The 19,234-nt window shown below is 47.9% G+C and overlaps 2 protein-coding genes across 14 annotated transcripts in view; one reads left to right on the top strand and one right to left on the bottom strand.

Annotated features, from left to right (window-relative positions):
- Positions 1-2,998: 2,998 nt before the first annotated feature.
- TNFRSF14 (TNF receptor superfamily member 14) lies at positions 2,999-19,109 on the top strand. Of its 13 annotated transcripts, none has more exons than XR_014230074.1 (11): positions 2,999-3,217; positions 3,450-3,555; positions 4,038-4,163; positions 5,955-6,110; positions 6,528-6,618; positions 7,171-7,328; positions 7,636-7,652; positions 12,474-12,573; positions 13,128-13,230; positions 15,442-18,729; positions 18,834-19,109. XR_014230074.1 is itself a non-coding variant. In XM_082329156.1 (8 exons), the coding sequence occupies exons 1-8, from the start codon at positions 3,119-3,121 to the stop codon at positions 8,356-8,358; spliced, it is 858 nt and encodes a 285-aa protein (XP_082185282.1). In that variant the 5' UTR covers positions 2,999-3,118; the 3' UTR covers positions 8,359-11,805. The 13 variants fall into 13 exon arrangements, 3 of the variants coding, with proteins under 3 accessions (XP_082185282.1, XP_082185280.1, XP_082185281.1); XR_014230075.1 differs by having other exon boundaries at positions 13,392-18,729; XR_014230076.1 differs by having other exon boundaries at positions 13,128-13,743; positions 14,923-18,729.
- The window catches only part of MMEL1 (membrane metalloendopeptidase like 1), a gene marked incomplete at its 5' end in the record, with an annotated part of 29,936 nt that continues 28,908 nt past the window's right edge, over positions 18,207-19,234 (bottom strand). Inside the window, one exon of the mRNA XM_082329158.1 lies at positions 18,207-19,229. Coding sequence (XP_082185284.1) covers positions 19,130-19,229 — 100 coding nt within the window. The 3' untranslated portion in view covers positions 18,207-19,129. The remainder of the gene's footprint in view (positions 19,230-19,234) is intronic.

Here is a 19,234-nt window from a genome sequence, read left to right as displayed (position 1 = left end):
TAGTCCCTTAAGGGAAAGACAGCAACAGGAACTCACCTTTATTGCTGTATACAGAAGAACTCAGAGATGAGAGAAACCTTACACGTCTGAAAACACCACAAGACAAGCTTTGATCAGAGCTTGTACCCTATCAGGCACAAAATATTTTGAGCGTGAGACATAAAGCTGCAGGAAACTTGTCCTTCGAAGTTCCACTGCTCACAAGCATATCTGATAACAATAGGAAAGGTATCTCTCTTCATTCTCAAACAGGCTGCGTTAAGTCAATTGATTTTTTTTTTTCCTTCCCCCGGGACAGCTATTTACACTTAAAGAGCACAGCTGTTACATTTCAGTCCAAAAAAGCAAACAGGCTGATAGAATTCTAAGCAGTTAAAATAACCTGAAAACATGAGAAGACTGCTGCTATCTTAACTTCGAGGCTCCCTGTCTTCTGCCAATGACAAGAAAACTAAGGAATCCGACCGGTGGTTTTTAACCTTCTGAGAAGTGACCGAGGGCACACAACTCTGGGATACCTTTGAACATTATCTGTACACGCGGCACCTGCAGAGGTAAATCCTGGACTAAGGATGCTGGTGTGTGCACATGCGTGAAGGAAGGGATGTGGTGTGAAGGTCTTTGCCCTCCTCATAGTCCTAAAAGGCTTCTCTCAGGACCTATTTTTCCTTACACGCTGTGAATCAGTATTAAATCAGGTGAAGGCAATAGCTACTGTCCTTCAGCTGTCCAGAGCAGCCTTTCTGGATCTTAACACCCAGGAAAGTCCTTTTGCTTGTGAAGAATCAGGCACAACCGATCTGTGGGTGTTGGAGTCTGATGGAAGCTGGTATTAATCTACACCAGGCCCAGTTTTTTTGTATTCTGAAGTGGTGATGGGGACATGGAAAAAAACCACTTGGTCCGCAGTTAGGGAGACAAGTCAGGAATGACCTGGTTACAGGAATACTGCTGAGCTAAATACATACCTCCCACCCAGCCATGAACTGCACTTGAAGTAGGAGAGCCCCTCGGTTTTCCCAGCTGCTGTTAGATCACAGCGGTAGACAGCACAACTGATTTCTTGCCTAAAAACTTAGCGTTATATTAGTGCTGAATGCTGGCCACAGCCCGAGAGGTTTCCAACAGCGAAAATCATGCTGCAAATGTGATAATACCAATGAATTTTGACTTATCAAACCCATTCCAGGGCAAGGTGAGGCAAGCTCAGACCTTCCAGCCGCATGAGCAGCCGCTGTCCTTTGTCAGCGAAGCGTGATCCGCCGTGTCAAGTGAAACCTGAAGCAGTGGAAAAGAAGTGGTGATGTGTAGGAAACCGAGGCAGCTGCCGTGCGGTAAAATCGGTTCATGTCAAGTGACTACCCGTGATCACTTTACAGTGGAGAAAAGAAGTAACTCTGTCCCCCAGCCACCAAATCTAGAAACCCCCAAACTCTGTCATTATGAAAAGAGGAAGCTTGACATTCGTATTTCACAATTGTGCTTCCCTACTTTTCGTGTCTAAAGGAGATTTCACTTGCTTTCAGCTTATTTTGTCCATTCCAAATAGCTATAAAAGTTAGCATAATCCCCTGAAAGTCAGAGGAAAAGTTGAGCAAACTACATGCACGGTGCACCATCAACACAAGTTAGAGACAGGGCTGCTAACAAGGCCACAGTGTCGCTAGGCTTGTGCTTCATGTCCCAGGCCCTTGGTCACACACGCTCTGCGTACTGAGCGTGTGCCACAGCCGGCCATCCCCGGCATCTCCATCGTCAGCGCTGGCACTGTCTCTGTCTGGCTCGCTGCGCGGTTTTTGGCAAGCCATCCCACCTCGCGATCGGCGTAAGCCGGCATACATACGCTGACGCAGGAAAGCAATGTCGCTACCACCCCTCGCCACCTCCCGGTTACTGCTGTAGCTGTTCTGCAGCCACACAGTGAAATAGGTTGGGGAACGGAAAACTGAAACTAATGCTATAGACGACCCTTCTACCTGCTCGACAGAATTAATTCTGGCCTCAGCCACTTCCCAATTGCCACTTGCTTCATGTGTGCTTGTAGTGTGGTGGGAGCGGTGAAAAGTTTAGGTGTCAGCAGAATTACAAAACGCTAATAACAAAGTTTGATGCCTCTTAAGCTAGCTGCCTTTGCTACGCAGGCCGGTAACCGACTTTTAACAGACGCGGACTGAAAATACAATCCCTCGCACATTCTAGTTGAGCTGTTTTTAGTTGGCGGACACCCTGGCAGAGGAGCAGATGTACAGCTCCCCTGCCTCGCGAGCCCGCTTGCCTGCTCCGTGGGAGATGCGTTGCCGTTCTGAACTCATCAAAGCCCTTGACAAAAAGCTCCTCTCTCCGCACTCTTCTCAGGCTGTGTCCTGCTGCAAGAAACGGTGCCTACTCATTTCAGAAATCAGTAAAGCATTACCGCTTTTTTTTTTCTTCTGCAAAGAGAGGGGGAAATCTGTATTTACATAAACTGCTTCCCTGTAGTATTCGAGGAACAGTGACCCATTTCAACACCATTTTTAATATTCATGGCAACAGCTGTTTTTAAGTACTGCCTGTGCTTTTGCTAATCCAAACATCTGCTGGGAGGCTGAAGCTGACTAAAAGCCAGAACCTTAACTGGCTCCGTAATCCAGCTCGCCAGCGCTGAGAAACACACGCATGAGGTGCAGAAGGAGCTTGAAGCAATTGCAACGGCGGACTTCTAGGCATTTTGCTTTTAGGTTGCATAATTTATCAGTCAGGCATCTGCAACGTGTTTTTTCGACAGCTGGTTCTGTTCTGGTTGGCCCTGTGTGCGTTCGTGAAGGCGTTTTCAGGAAGGGAGGCGCCGACAGGGCCCGTGAGCGGGTTTTGAGATGTTCGCTGGGTGTCGGGCCCGGCTCTGCCCTGCCCAACGCGCCGCTGGCGGGGGCGGCAGCGGGGAGCGGGGAGCCGCGGCCCCGCTCACCCCTTCCTTCCCCTTCCCCTTCCCTTCTCGCTCGCCTCCATTTTGTCGGGGAGGGGCGCGGGCCCCCGCCTGGGCCGCGGCTTCCGCTGCCTTCCCCGCCGCGGGGCCGCGAGTCGCTTTCGCTTTCCCTTTGCGGCCGCGGGTCCGGCGGGCGCTGGGGGCCCGGGCCGCTGCATGAGGCGGCGGCCCCCGGCCGCGCCGCGGGCGGGGAGGCCGCTGAGGCGCGGCGGAGCCCCGCGCCTCCGGGACCCGGCCCGGCGGATCATGCGCCTGGTGAGTGGGGCCCAAGAGGTGGGGCCGGCTCCCCGCTCGTTCTCCGCCCCGGGGGCCCTCGCCCGGGCCCGGGCCCGCGGTGCCGCCGCTGTCCCGGGCGGGCGGGCCGCGCCGGGGAGCGGCCCAGGCCCCGGCCCTGCGGGCGGGGTCTCTGGTCGGAAATCCCCTGCGGGAGATGGCGAGGCTTGGAAGCGAGCTGTGAAGGGAAAATCCGTTCTTGTCTTGCCTCAAGGTGTTCGCCGTTGTGCTGGCCATGCAGCTGGATGGCGTGGATGCCCTGGACTGCGGGCTGGGGGAATATCCCATAGGCGCCGAGTGCTGCCCGATGTGCGCTGCTGGTAGGGGCCTGGATTGCTCGCTCGCGCGTCGGCGGAGGAAGGCTCCTTCCCTCCCTCAGCAGGGCGCCGGCTCATGGGGGTGGCCCGCCTTCGCTGCTGTAGCGGGCTGTGCCCGCCGCACCCTGACAAGTCTTGCAGCTCACAGTCGTGAGCATCTCGCCAGAATGTCCTCTTCCAGCCTGCATTCATGCCCCACTTAGGACAGGGCAAGGCCTTGTCCCTTTCTTTGGAGCCTCCAGAGTGGGAGCAGCGATTGCCAGGGTCTCTGCTGTGGTAGTTGGTAATTTCACAAGTTTCCCAAGGGCTTTCATTTTGGGTCCTGGCTTCTGTTTTAGAATTAGTTCTACAATTGCTATTAGGCTATTTCTGAGGTCCTTGTAGTTTATTTAGAGTAGTTACGGGTGGTTTACCTGGTCAGCCCCTGGCCAGGTAAGCTTTGCTAATGGAGCCAGTTCTCTGGGGCGATTGTTTCTCGTTTTTAGGATTTCGGGTTTTCAAGCATTGCACTGCAAGTTCCAGCACGACATGCATACCTTGTGTTGAGGATACATATACAGATCATCCCAATGGTTTGGAACGCTGCAGGAAATGTAAACTGTGTGATAAAGGTAAGTAGGATGCTAAAGAACCAGTTTAAATGGACTCTTCATGCCTTTTGTGGATACGTTCTCCCCTTCTCCTTTCTTGCCTCATTCGCTTGAGGAATTGGTTAGAGTATAAAGAACAGAGGGGCTCATGTCACTGTGCAGACCTCAGAATGCTATCTGCTGGGTGATGGAAGGGACAAACTGGCATAGATCTTCACTTGGCACCAGAGCAAGTTTGGTCTGCCGCCTCTGTCTTAACATCTTTTAACATGCCTCACAGAGGCAATCAGCTCCGGTGCACATGTGTTCTGCAGTGGAGCGGGGGATCATGCAAAGCATTTGACACCATCCCACATGACATCCGTCTCTCTAAATCGGCGAGACATGGATTTGATGGATGGACCACTCGGCGGATAAGGAATTGGCTGAATGGTCGCACTCAAAGAGTTGCGGTCAACAGCTCGATGTCCAAGTGGAGACTCGTGATGAGTGGCATTCCTCAGGGGTCGATATTGGGACTGGCGCTGTTTAACATCTCTGTTGGTGACATGGGCAGTGGGATCGAGCGCACCCTCAGCAAGTTTGCCGATGACACCAAGCTGTGTGGTGCGTCGACGCTGGAGGGGCGGGATGCCGTCCAGAGGGACCTTGACAGGCTGGAGAAGTGGGCCTGTGCGAACCTCATGAAGGTCAACAAGGCCAAGTGCAAGGTCCTGCACATGGGTCAGGGCAATCCCAAGCACAGACACAGGCTGGGCGGAGAATGGATTGAGAGCAGCCCTGAGGAGAAGGACTTGGGGGTGTTGGCTGATGAGAAGGTCAATATGACCCGGCAATGTGCACTCGCAGCCCAGAAGGCCAACCGTGTCCTGGGCTGCATCCAAAGCAGCGTGGCCAGTGGGGCGAGGGAGGGGATTCTCCCCCTCTACTCCGCTCTCGTGAGACCCCACCTGGAGCCCTGCGTCCAGCGCTGGGGCCCCCAACAGAAGAAGGACACGGACCTGTTGGAGCGAGTCCAGAGGAGGCCACAAAGATGATCAGGGGGCTGGAGCCCCTCTCCTATGAGGACAGGCTGAGAGAGCTGGGGTGGTTCAGCCTGGAGCAGAGAAGGCTCCGGGGAGACCTTAGAGCAGCCTTCCAGTGCCTGAAGGGGGCCTACAAGAAAGCTGGAGAGGGACTTCTTACAAGGGCCTGTAGGGATAGGACGGGGATAATGGCTACAAAGTGAAAGAGGGGAGATTTAGATTAGATACAAGGAAGAAATTCTTCACCATGAGGGTGGGGAGGCACTGGAACAGGTTGCCCAGGGAAGTTGTGGATGCCCCATCCCTGGAAGTGCTCAAGGCCAGGCTGGATGGGGCTTTGAGCACCCTGCTGTAGTGGAAGGTGTCCCTGCCCATGGCAGGGGGTTGGAACCAGATGATCTTCAAGGTCCCTTCCAACCCAAACCATTCTGTGATTCTATGATTTAAAGGCTCCTTTAGATTGCAGCATGGTGTCTAAAGAGCTGTCGTGGAATACCTGGTGGAGCTGTCCTCCACCAGGACAGGTAATTTAGAAGTGTCTGAGTTGGGAGTATTTTGCTTTTGCCGTGCAAGTCACTTAGGGCAGATGTAAATGTGACCCAAGATGCTGTGTCTGTGAGGAACTGGGCTGTCTTTATACATCAAAAAAGGAGTCAACCTCACTAATCCTGTTAGTTCTGGTTCTCTTCACCAGTGCGTCAAGGCAAGGCTAAATGTTCATTTTTGCTTTTTGTCTGTGGATTGTACCCATGTAAATGCTGTGGCTGTGCCTGTACATTTCTCTTAGGAGCCAACCTAGTGCCAGAAGTAGCGTGTACCTATACGAAGAACACTGTGTGTGGCTGTCTGCCTGGCTATTTCTGCAGTTATGTTGGGACCGAAGACTGTGAACTTTGTCAACGCTACACTGTCTGCTTTCCTGGTACTATGGTAAAAGAAAGGGGTAAGCCAACATAGCATCAATAACACCAAACTTTGCTATGGGGAATGCCTTTGGAGTGCGATTTGGAGGAGGCCAGCTGTCAGTTCATCCAGAAAAAAATTAGTGAAGGATCAATGTGAATGGATAGGGCCAGCACGTACTAGGTATGGTGTATACTGGTCCACTGTACTGACTGTAATTGTCAGAGCAGCAGTGCACAGCTGAAAGCTTGCAGGATCCGTATAAGTCCTAGATGCTGAGGTAGTTCATGTGGCCAAGAATGCTTTTTTCCCTGTCTGCAGAGACAGAAGCATGTGAGCTTTTGTCTGTAGTGAGGAGTCTCTGCAGTAATCACTTGGTCATTTACAAAGACCATGCTGAACTGAAGGTCTCCTTAGCCATGGGTGCAGATAGAAATCCTGTTGTCTTCTCCCTTAGGCACAAAGACCACTGACTACGTGTGTGAAGCCTGTCCTCCTGGAACCTCCTCAACAACCAACATGTCCTACAGTTGTACGCCATGGTCCAAGTAAGCAGCTCTTACTCTTTATGGGCACGGGACTGTTCTCTTTAACTGCTGGGTCTGCATTTTGCTGTCTTTGAAACAGCAATTTCCTGCTTCCAGTGAGGCACCGAATGTGGAATCCTGTTCCCTATGTCCCACTCTTTCTTGGGAACAGCTTAACTTCTCCCTTCATAAACTCATTAACATGACAGATTTAGCCTCCAGCCTCTTGTCATAACTTGTCACTGCACAGGAGACTCTCAGACAGCTCTAACAGAGCTGGATCTGGACCCAGGAAGAGCAGTGCACTCCTCCGGGTACCTGTGTTTCAGCTGACACATCCCTTACCTATAGTAGAACAGGTGAGAGTTTGCTTCTGAGGAGAATCAATTCGCATTTACAGGCATTAAAACAAAGAGGTAAAAGCCAGCTCCTTCTTGGATTACCCACCAAGTCAGAAAGACCTTTGTGAATGGCCCTGGATGTGGAGGTGTGGTGCTAAAAACAGTACAGCAGTTCCACTGCAGGGTCTGCTGACATGTTCTAAGAACACAATTATTTCTTTTCTCACATCAGACTTAAGGAGAATGGCCTGATAAAAGGAGAGGATGGGAATCCTTCCTCAGATTCCTCTGTTACAGCAATTGTTGGTTCTGGTGTTGGAATCGTGCTAATTGTTGCAGCTGTCCTTATATGTATCTGGCAAAGAAAGAAAAGGAAAAATTATGTGCCACGTAAGTACGAATAGCACGTGTCTAAAGGGGTAGTTTTGTAATAGTTGGGAGTGGTTTTCGCTTTACTAGATGTTGAGCTGAAACCTTAACAGCCAATTAGAGATGAACTGCAAGGAAATTTCTACATTTCTGTGCCACAGTTAACCTGTTGTAAGGATGCCTGCGTTAGGGGGTGTGCCTATGCAGGCTCCCTGCTGAACCACTCCTACATATACGTAAGGCCAAGATGATAACATGATCAGAAAAATGCATTAGTATAAAGTTCGCTTTACTGCATTTTGATGGGACCATTTCATTTTCTTTGCAGCGGTGCAGGAATCAGGGGTGAGTATCTCTCTCTCTTTTCTTTCCTTTTTTTTTTTTGTAATACGTCGAAATCTGAAGTAGGTTTTTTGTTTAGTGTTTGTATGCGCTGTGTATTTGATGATCCAGTGTGTACTGGATCAGCTTGTGGATACTGGGAGTGTCTGTGAGTTCCAGAATCCCCAAGACAATGCAGTATAAACTCATTTTATGTGATTCTTGTTAGGAGGCTTGGGATCTGGTCCCAAGGGCATTGTTATCTCCTGACACTGTCTAAGAATGAATATTTTAGGTGGATTCAGGAGATGGACTCCTACTAAAAAATGCAAGTCTGTCTTACGTAACTGTTTATTTATCTCTCCATTCTACAGTCGTATGTATCTTCTAAAAGTTCCTGTTAGTGATTTGCAAGATCTGGTATCTGTGCAGACAGTGATGTGTTCCATAGGGAAAACACTGAATGGACTGTATAGTTTGCACTTCTGATTTGAGAGGGGACCTACAGTGACTCCTGCTCTTAAGGAAGAAGCAAAAGTCTGGCTCTTAGTAGTGAAAGTAGCAGGCACTTGCTAATAAAAGCTGACTCTTCATTCTCTGTGCTTTCCTTTGACATGTTTTAAAGAGTGGACAGCAAGGTCGGGCTTTGATACCCGTGGACAACGAGGATCAAACAACTGTTCCTGTGCAGGAAACCAGTGCCGACCCTGAAGAAACCAGGCCTGAATAGGCATTTTTGTTTGAACTATTGTAGACAATGGTAAAAAGAAACTATTGTAGAGGTGGTTAAAAAAAACAAACCCAACTGAAAAACCAACCACAAAAAAACCCCAAAACACCTCAACAAGAGAAGCCCAGCGTTCTTTCCAAATATTCATGGAGAAGAAAGACAGCTTGAAAATGAAAAGGAGGATCTGCGAAGATCTAAGGAAACAGCCAAGTGGCATCTTCTGAAGTATCAAAGTTGAAACTAGCTGAGTGATCTGGAGTACTGTGTCCAGCTCTGGGGTCCTCAGTACAAGAAGGACATAGACCTCTTGGAGCGGGTCCGGAGGAGGCCACAAAAATGATGGAGCACCTCTGCTATGAGGAAAGGCTGAGAGAGCTGGGGTTGTTCAGCCTGGAGAAGAGAAGGCTGCGGGGAGACCTTATTGTGGCCTTTCAATACTTAAAGGGGGCTTAAAAGAAACATGGGGACAGACTTTTTAGTAGGGCCAATAGCGATAGGACAAGGGGGCATGGTTTTAAACTAAAAGAGGGGAGATTCAGACTGGATATAAGGAAGAAATTTTTTACAGTGAGGATGGTGAAACACTGGAACGGGTTGCCCAGAGAGGTGGTAGATGCCCCATCCCTGGAAACATTCACGGCCAGGCTGGATGGGGCTGTGAGCAACCCGGTCTGGGTGAAGCTGTCCCTGCCCGTGCAGGGGTGGGACTGGATGGCCTGGAAAGGGCCCTGCCAGCCCAAAGCGCTCTGTGATTCTATGACCAAACGTTGGTCAGTGTCGCCAGAGGTTGTAAAGCTCTTTCCTTTTACATCGCCGCTTTATGGAGCAGTGGCCCGTGTGGTATGCCTGGAGCTTCTTGCCTACTAACCAGCCTGGACAGTTACCTTTGGTATGCATTGTAATTGTCTTTGTTACTGGAAAAACCCAGCTTTTTTCATTTTAAAGACTCCACATAACTAATACATAACACATTTTCCGAGTGCATTTTGTACAAATTTTTCAGAAGTAAAGCAAATGTTGATGGGAAAAGGAAATTTGCATATCAAGAAACATGTAGCTCTTAGTAATTTCATCAATGACATATATACAATTATTGTCTTTTGCTGTGATCTGTGCTCTATGATCAGGTGGTATAACAAAGAAAGGTAAGGTCCTACGTGAACATTATGTCTAGAAATAAAGTTCTTACTAATGGCAACACATTCTCTCTGTAAAAGAATTTTCCTGTTACCTGAAGAAGTGAAAACACCGAGTTGCTTGGCTGTTGGCATTATCTTGAGGAAAGGCGTTATTCTTAAAGAGCATCACGGGGGACGCGGATTCTTGAGGAAGGATTTGGTGAGGATAGTAATGCTTTATTTGTCAGCTGAGCCTGAGGTGAAGAATTGTATATGAAATGAGATGTAGAAGATGGAGAAGACACCTGATGGGTGCAGTGGGACGCCTGGGAGGGGGTACTGGGGCTGATGGAATGAGCGGGTACCGAGATGTGCCGTGGCAGCGGCAGCGTGTCGGGGCGAGAAGCTTGTGTTGCGCAGGGTGCGGAGGGAGCTGTTAGTGGAATTGGGGAGAGGCTGAGATGGGAGATGTATTTGCATTGTGAACGACTCTAAGGAAGAGCAGGGGAGTGGAGGGGAGACGGGAGAACAGCTTGCAGTCGTTGCCAAGGGTTGCCTGTGGTTTTGCCGCATTAATGAATCCCTCTGAATTCGTGTTCACCCAGGCCACAGACCTAGAGACCACTGCTCGTTGGCCGACAAACTCGCACACCTCTTCCCCACGTGACTATGAGGAATGGACGAAAATGGGAAATGGTTCTCTTTTGGCTTAGGGAAAATACGATAAACAACTTTTTTTTTTTTTTTTTTGAGCTATGTTTAGTTTGTTCAGCAGAATTAGTTCTGTATTTTCTTTGCAAAATAAAGTGATGTTTCAGAAACTTTACGTTTTGTAAGAATGGCTACAGGTGGCTATGCAAAAGTACAGCTCTGTGGTAAAATCAAGCTGCAAGCAACAGAAAGTTAAAGGGTTTAGAGAATGCTTTAAAATTGCTTTGAAAATTTCTGCTGTGTGCATGCAGATCTGGCCATGAAGAAGCACCTTCTGTTGAAGTTCTAAGAATAAAAATGTTGTGATTTTTAGTGTTTTTTTTAAAGTCCCCATAAAAGTCACATTTATGAAAACCTTTACATTGCAGCAATCACGGAAGGGCAAGCTGTCTACAATTTCTTTTACTCCTAGCTATTTTTATATAAAAAAGGATGCCCACAGTATTTACAATCCCAATGTCAAAGTTCTGAAAGTCTCTGAAACTAAAAGGGATGCAGCCTTTGTTGGTTCTTGCGTGTCTGCTGAGAGCCATGCACAAAGAACTTTAATGAACCCTGACTTTATTGCATTTTTAGAATCAGTTTTACTTTCGGTAGCCAAATATGTGACCAGGCAGGCAGGCAGTTCTAACGCATCGTTCTGAAAATAGCAGTGGCACCCAGCAAACGCATTGCTGGTTTTTGTGGTTGCCAGTTCTGTGGCTGGTCTGATAGGACTTACTGAACGTGTCCCATGACCAGTAAAGATACGCATGGGGTAAACATGTTTTTTTTCTCTGACCTTTTTTCTCTAGATTAGCTTTGGTAGCTGGTTAATGTTTCATGGGGTTGGGTGTTTTCCAGCATTTGACTGACTGTAGGATTTGCTAATTGTTAACACTGCTTGTCCCTCTGCAATACTTGTGTACGAAGCGTTACTACCATTGCTTAGTAAAAAGCTTTCTTGAGCAAAGTTTCAAGATAAAAGCAAAAGCCCAAACGGAGAGAGTTCAGAGAACAGTGACAAGGCAGCTTCAGCCTCCTCTGTGCTGCATGCCAACCGTGGGGGGAGTTTGGGCTTTTTCTTATCTCCCAGGGACTTAATCTTCTTGTGGAAGGCCTGCTTCGGCAGCGGTAGCATCCTGGTTTTGCACCTGCACTCGTGATACGCGGGGCTTTGAACAGACTTCAAATCTTAGAGCTTTGCAACGCTCTGTACTTGGTTCAGCTTGCAGGTGGCAGGCGTTAAACGGTACCGTGCTGGCTGACACATAGCGTTTTCTTCCAAAAATGCGACTTGTGCAATTCGTGACCTGGCACTAACGTTTCTGACAGGGTGCCGGGCTTTCTGGCGCGCATAGAGCTTGCTCTCGATCTGGTGGTATGCAAGTTTTGAAGATTTAATTACTGTTCATCTCTGCATAATCCAGATCTGTTAATTCTCACCTTGGGTTAATTAGAATTCGTACAGCACTTTGTAAACCTCCGCAGACGGGTGCTAGACGCGGGTAAACCTTGTATAGGTGCTGCGAGCGTGCTGGCAGGCTGCTGCTGAGCCACGGGCTGCCCGGCTGCCTTGCAGGCTGTCTGATTTTTAAATTATTACATTGGCATACTCTGGATCTTAAGTTACTCAGTATTACTTTTTTACTGAGATGAACTTTTAATTAAACAGCTGTGAAAGCAGATGAAGATCTTAGGAAGGGAGAGGGGTTAAATATTACTGTTGTTCAGTGTTGTCGTTTGGAGGAGGGATTTATTGTAGTGTTTAGGCAGCAATTGCTCCAAAGATGTTTTTGCAAAGAAATATCTGTCCTCCAGCCCCGTAATTATTCGATGTTCAGAAGCTAGAGATGCATATCTCAACCAGCACAGCAGCTTTGCTGTTCCGTTACTCCTGGGACTGGAGAGGCAAGACTTGGAGGAAGGGGTAACCTATGGCTGGGATTCGGGGGCCAACATCACAAAGAACATTTCGGCTTGTATTTCCTCCTGACTTTGTCCTGCGAACCATTGGGAAGACCCCTGAGAGGAGCTGTCAGGCAGCTGGGCCTGGGCAGGAACTCCTGGTTTCTACGGCTTCTGTCGCAGCTGGAAGAAGACGCTGTGGATAAGCTGGGAGCTTTGCAGTCAGGCAGAGAGACGGGATGCGGCGTCAGACCAGGATCAGCAATCTACCCACTAAAAGAAATCTTTGTGTGTGTGTGCCTGCCATAGCAGCAGCGTGTTTAATGTCTGCAGCAAGTGTGTGTTCGACAGTCTCAAAAAACTCGCTAATGTTTAGCTGTGTCTTTTGGTCTCTTTTAGAAGTTGGAGCCTGATTTGTCACCAGGTGGCAGCATGGGAGAAGGAAAGACTTCATTTCCCCTCATTCTGGAAAACATCTGAGTCTGCCTTCTTTTCCGAAGTATGTAACAAAGCGTCTCTGATGCTTAATTGCCTACGAGTCTATAATGGAATCAGACCTGCAGCAAAACACCTCTGGGTACAGGATTTTCCGCTAGGCTAAAGTGGCTTTTTGCAGGATCGGCTAATTTCTGTCTGGTTACTTGTATTTGTCCACTGGCTTAGTTATTGGGTAAGGTGCTCTGTTGTGGTGGGGGTGAGGGGGTTGGAGGGGGCTAAAATGGAGGCTGTTCCCCAGCGTCTCTGAGCGAGCCCCGTGAACAGATGCTATACCTAACAGCCTGGAAGCAACGGTAAATGACAGAGGTACTGTGTCTGGGTCAGTCTGTCTGTCCGGCAGGCTGTGTTGGTTTGGGTAGGGCAGTTATGTGAGTGGAGAATACTTCACGGCTGAAAGCTCTGCAGACTGCGAGTATGCATCTTGTTCCTCGCTCTGTTTCAGTAGTGAAAGCTCTGGATTATTGGGAACTCCTTAAAAAAAATATTACAGACCTTGTTTTGGGGACAAACAGTTTCATTCTTACCTGACACTAAACACGTTATTTACTTGTGCAGGTGGAGAAAAAGCTGGGCTTGTACAGAGCTCCCCAGGGGACTCGGTTCCTTTGAAAATAACCAGAAAGTCATCGCAACGGCTGAAGAAAGTGTGAAAACTCAGGTAGGGGCAGGGGTTGCCTGTAGCTGAAACTGCTGTCCTGATTTGCAATGGGGAAACCAGTTGTAGCTTAAACTTCACCCGATCATGGGATAAATGATCATCAGTGTTTAAGGAGCACAGCAAACGGTCCCTCTACTACCAACACTGGCTCTCAAACACAGGATGCTTGTAAAGCTGCGCTCTGTCACCACCGCCGGCGTTCACAAACGGAGCGCGTGGCTGCTGCCACCAGCAGCGCAACGCCGCGGCCAGATGCCGGACAGCAGCAGAACGGCAGGAGAGGAGGATGAGCGATCGCACCACGCCATACTAACAAGCCGTGCTGGAAAATTTTACTTGACTTGGTTTTCGAAGCTCCATCTGGTCAGGACCTGGATCTTCCTGGAAAGGGGTTACCATCTCTGCTCTGACCTTGGAATTGGCCGTTGGCGTTAAACTTTGATGGCAGGGAAGCTTGCAGATGGCACAGGTGTCAGACAGAAACCTAAGGCCACGTGGTGAACTAAGCGCACAGTAAGGGACCCTGCTTAACAAGCCCCGATCTTCATTTGCAAGGCCTCTGCGTTCATCTCTTTGTAGATGTTCACTCACTGATAGGTTCGGGTCAGTGAAACTCTGCTGCTGCCCCTGTCCTCAACTTGAATTGTCTCTCACTTGCGGTGGCACATCTCCTCTTCTGTGAGCCTTGGGCGGATGATGATGGAAAAGCAGCACAGTGGTCAGGAGGGCGCGCCCGCTCCCTGTTGTTCTGAGCCTCTCTTATCTCTGTTCTTGTTTCATCGAGGTCCTGGTAGCCGGTGCGATGGAGGGGGCTGTCGCTGGGGCGGGGAGGTGTGCACGCCCTAGGGGTAAAATCGAAGGACGTGGGTGGGACTGCTAAGGGCGGCTGTAGCTTATGCACTTGGGTTGTGCTGGCACAGACACAAAGCGACAGATGGAAAGAGTCTTCTGCAGGTGGGAGGCGTAATAAACTTACATGAAAAAATAAAGTAGCTTCCCTGTGCTGTAATAATAACTTGGAATAAAACCTCCCAGGCACATTTTAATTATCCCTTTAGCAGTTGCATGTGCCAGAACTTCTAATGGCACATCTCCAGAGCTTAATGATTTTGCAGAGTAATTAAATTGTCAGCCACGTGAACCTCCTCCACCTGACCTCTGCACGGCTGCGTGCTGCTTCCCTTGCTTGGCACACGGATGCCGTTGTCACTTGCCTGAGTTCCCCCGCGGTAGGCAGCGACTGCCTGGCAATCCGGTATCGGGCAGCCCCGTAGTCCTTCTGCTGAGACTCGACTGAACAAGTGTAGAAGAATGCAATTCTCAAGGCCAAAACTGTCCTACGAATGTGGTAACAAAGAACAACAACTTGTGCTTTTAGAGAAGGATTATGTGCAAGTGTGACTGGCCCTAGGACCACTTCTGTTATCTGTAGAGCACATGCTACGCTCATATACTGCAGTATTTGTAGTGTACTTGTAGCTGTTATAGTTTATAAACTAACTGTTATAAACTAAAACAGTTTATGGCACTGTATTACTGGTTACAACTTTGGCTGACTCTTCTTCCCTCATCTCATGCTTTTCTTCTTGTGCCTGTCTTGCGACCCGTCTCGTGAGCGGGGGACCTCTACAGCACGTTGGGGACGCCGGGTACCCGGCTCCCCAGCCGTAAGGACTTCTGTATTTCTTACAGTGCAATGAAGGGATCTACATCGGGTGACAAAAACCAGGAGCATGAAATATCTAAGCAGAAATGAAGCTGGCAAGGGCCGTTTTTGTTCTGTTACGCCCTGTTTGCGGTAAACTTGCCTTTTTGCATCAGCAGTCTTGTGTGATAGCTGGAGCCCTGCAAGTATGAATAAGTGTTGTACGTAAAAGATACTGTGCCAGATTCTGTCCCTGAGTTTGTGATATTGTTCAGACTGGCAATCAATAGTCTGTGTTATTTCTTTTTTTCCCTTCATATATATTGTCTCTTGGATTTCACATTAAGAAGTTCCTCCTCAAATTCGCTTCTTTTTTCCGATATTCTGCTGCCAAAGATGTAGGCTACCTAATTTTTCTGTCCCTAAAGAAGAACTGCAGCTGTAGTTTATCCTGAGGTACTGTTACTGGTGACTTAATAGGCAAGTTAAACTGTTGAACAGTGGAGTATTTAAAATGTCACTCTTTTCTTAATAACCCTCGAATAAACCCATTTTCACGACGGCAGGCAAACCACCTGAACTTGTTACGAAATCTGCGAGTGTCAGGCCAGTCGAGATCCGTTAGGATCAGTCCCGGAGCTGGCAAAAGGAATTGCACGTTGGCAGCCGAGCGGGAGTCCCCTGCGGAGCCCGAGGATGAGTCCTTTCTCTCAGAACACGCGGAGGAAGCAGCGCCTGTTGCTCTGAGAGGCAGGGGGCAAATCCTGAATCCGGCCAGGGCGCTTCCCGCAGAGTCCGTGGCGCTGTAACCACCCGGCTTGCAAAGGCCTGTGAAGACAGAGGGAGGAGAGGCACTTTGGGCAGCTCAGCTTCCCGGGAGAGCCACAGGCAAGTATCAGCTACGCAAGCGAGGAAGTTTTTATTACCTGGCTATGCAATTTAGCTTTACTGTATGCATGCAATCTGGCGTGGAAAATCTGAGTAAGTGAAGAGGGACACACGCAGTTAAATACACTTTATTTTGCCTGCTGCCATACACAAAGAATTAAATAACAAAAGCTGATTTATCAGAGCACTTGACTGTCTTGTAACCAGTCATTTAATGTTAAATTAAAATCCTTCCAATAGGAAACAGTAGTCAAATGATCGTTCTCTGAACATCAGTTTTAGATGTGATAAGAAAGGTGAACGTCACTTACCGGCCAGAACAAAGCTTGGGCAGCATTTCAGACTAAGGAGGTTGCAGATCTGTCAGTTCTAATACAGGTAAAGAGCAATTTAGAAAAATAAAGTCCCTAGCCTAGTAGGTGTGTAATCCAGTCCAGGAGCGAATACAACCCTAGTCTGTATGACGGTTTTAACAGGGCGTGGAACAGGAGCATTCGGTTAATTCAAGAGCAAAAACTCTTTTAAGGTGAATAAAACCCAGAATGGAACATGATTAGGCTTGGCTTCAGCATCCAGTTGCAAACATCCGTTGTTATGCAGAACTTGGGCTTCATAATGCTCACCAGAGCACCGATCTGTTGGCCTCTTCCCTCTCTACTGATGGTAGGCGGAAAATAATCAAATTGGCAGGAAGCCTTTTAGGACATCGGAATCTCAGCAATCCGCTGCTACATCTGTAGTCTAACTACTGGTTCTAGTCCTGGACGGAGCCACAAGCTCATGGTTAGTCAGAGTTTGAGCTGAACCTTGGTTAATGTCTACATTAGGTACTACCCATCTGTGTTTTACAGAGTCTGCGTTATCTCCTAACTAGCTTTAACTTGTGTCCTCTTGGTTAATCTTTAAGTCGCATGGATGATTTACTATGATATTATATGAAATCGCTTCTGTTGTGTTTGAGAACATTATTAAGTCTGACTTCAAAAGGTTTTGGTGTTCAGTATCGGAGAGAACTGGAACTTACCAAAATGGACAAGCATTAAATGTGAAATACTGCTGTGAATTTGGGGGTTTTGTGTTCTAGACTAACCCAGCTCTGAGGTGAAGTTCCAGGCACCCGCAGCGCCTCTCCGGCGCTCTGATGGGAAATAAACGTCTCCTTAGGTCTCCCAGTAGGACCAAAAGTTTTGGCATCTGAAGCCCTTCAGACCGTATGGAGGCGTGAGCAGGACACGTACGCGCCAGGTTCCGTACCTCCAGGTTTCCATTAACAGCTTTTAAGTCACTGAAAGGGGAGCTTAATCCTCGTGTAGAATATTGTAAGGTTTGGGGTTTTTTTTTTTTGAAGGGCTCTCAGAGCTTGTTAGTGCACTCTCCTTCCTAGTCACCATTTTTTTGTTGTGTTTTTTTAGTGTGGGTCAATCCTAAGGTTTTCAGGCACTTCTATATGTGAATCCAACAATTCCCATCTGAAAAAAATACCCTTTCCTCCCACTTCATCTGCCTTGAATCAGGAGCTTTGCTAGAATTACTGTGGTGAAGTGCAGTTCTCCTCAGGTAACGGAGGCAGCTGAAATAAAGACAGAGAACCAAAATGGAATTCAGGCCGCGTTCCCTTGAAGAGGTCTGTATACACCGTCATCTGAGGCGCAGCCGAGAAAAGAATTAGATGTGAAACACTTTTTCTATTACTATTAACTGCACTGAAAGCCAAATTCTATGCTTTGTATAATATTTGTTTGCAGTAGGCAACTCTACTGGCGGGTGCCGAACAGTCTGTTCTTAGTCTTTTGAAGAGAGATTAAATAAACAAACTTGCAACTAAACCCTCTGACTACTTATTCTCCCTTCTGTACTTAACTCAGACTTTGAAGGGCATAGAAGAGTGGTTAATCCCTGAGGTAGCACTGAATCTCTGAGAAAGTTATCTTCTCAGGTGACTTTTAAGACAGAAATAAAATGTCATTGAACTATATATTCTCAGCGACATTAAAAGCGGCAATTTATCTGTAGACCGATTCCACTTTAGCAGGTGAAATTCATGCAAAAATCAGGAGGGTTGCGTTCAGTGATTTAGCCAGCTCGTACTGTCAAATGGCCAGAGGAACTCCGTGGGTCGTCTCTTACGGCCCAGCTGCTTCCCATGGGGGATTTTCATTGCCTTCCCTGATGTTCAGATACTCAGCCCTTCTGCTAGTGGTGCGCTAACGACAGCCCTGAGGCACATGAATAGTGGGATCGGGCACCTCGTAAGCTACGCGCCAGTAGTCACTGCCTTGCTTTCCAGGGATTTCTGTGCCAGAAAGAAAAGCATCTGCTGAAAGAGTAGTTAAAATTCACTATTAAGTGTTGGCAGTTTAAAATATTATTATATTAGAACGCGTACTGAGGAAAGCCACCCAAAACTCTCTAGAGTAAAATGCTTGCTGAATTGGCTACTGTGTGGTTTGGTTTTTTTTTTATTAAAAATTAATACTATGACAAAATGAAAAGGCACAGGATTAAAAACAGCTTAATTGTTTCCATGGATACATGTTCGCTATTTGGCAAAAAGTATTTTATACACCTTCTACAAGAATAAGCATCATTTTAAATATACCTCTGAAGGGAGGGACCCTGTAGTTTTAACCATAACAACAGAATTTGTACTCCTAAAAATGTGATCCTTCTGCCTAGCGATACCTCACTTTAAGGTCGTGTTACAGTTGTTCTTTGGAGCAGAGGAACTCGAGTGCGGTAGGAGAGCGCAGCTTCGCATGACGTTCGCAGCCGACGGGCATCGTGACATACAGCTCACTTGGTAACGCAGCAAGACAAATCACAATCTCTTACAACAAAGCAGTAACCAAAGTGCAAGTACACAGACAGCAGGAGGGGTTACACTAGCTCTAACCTGAATTTGGGAAGAATGCACCAGAAACGGAATCAGAATACTGGAAAACAGTTCAGTGAAACATCTCAAACAGGTTTGCTGAGTCTCAGAAGGCGTAGCTGTAAGACATATTAAAATTATTGTTCCTTTCTGAAAAATAGATATATAGTTGTTTGTTGGTTTTGTTTTTTATTTAAGAATCAGTCTTTGTAACCCTGATGTGGCATCTTCGTAACAGTCAGGACGTCATGGGGAACAGTCATTCCTGTTCTGGAGCACACCGTGGCTTTCAGCAGAGCCCACCAGTCACCGAGATACGGGCGTACGTCCCGGCGGGGCGGCAGGAGCTGGAGTGCTGTGCTTTCCTTGGTTCTCACTGCAGTAGCTGCACCGTTCGCCTCGGCTGTGGCTGAATGGGAGAACATCAGGCACGTCACTGGCAAGAACTGTCGTGTCACCAGAGCATGCGTCCTTCTCGCCAGTGTTCTTTTTGGTTACCAGACTCTGCATTTCTCTGCTGGATGCATGGCTGTGCCTTTTTTACAGTGGAACACCTCTGAGAACGCTTCAAAGTTCTGCAACGATCCCATCACCCTAAA

This window comes from Platalea leucorodia, assembly GCF_965183815.1.
Source record: "Platalea leucorodia genome assembly, chromosome: 17".
NCBI classification, from domain to species: domain Eukaryota; kingdom Metazoa; phylum Chordata; class Aves; order Pelecaniformes; family Threskiornithidae; genus Platalea; species Platalea leucorodia.
Note: the sequence above shows the minus strand (reverse complement) of the source record. Positions and strands in the feature narration are given on the sequence as shown.

Bases quoted from the DNA above. Each gene is read 5' to 3' on its own strand.
- TNFRSF14 (XM_082329156.1), top strand. From the start codon at position 3,119: ATGAGGCGGCGGCCCCCGGCCGCGCCGCGGGCGGGGAGGCCGCTGAGG. The intron at 3,556-4,037 runs GTAGGGGCCTGG...TCTCGTTTTTAG, and splicing joins CTGCCCGATGTGCGCTGCTG to GATTTCGGGTTTTCAAGCAT. The intron at 6,111-6,527 runs GTAAGCCAACAT...CTTCTCCCTTAG, and splicing joins TACTATGGTAAAAGAAAGGG to GCACAAAGACCACTGACTAC.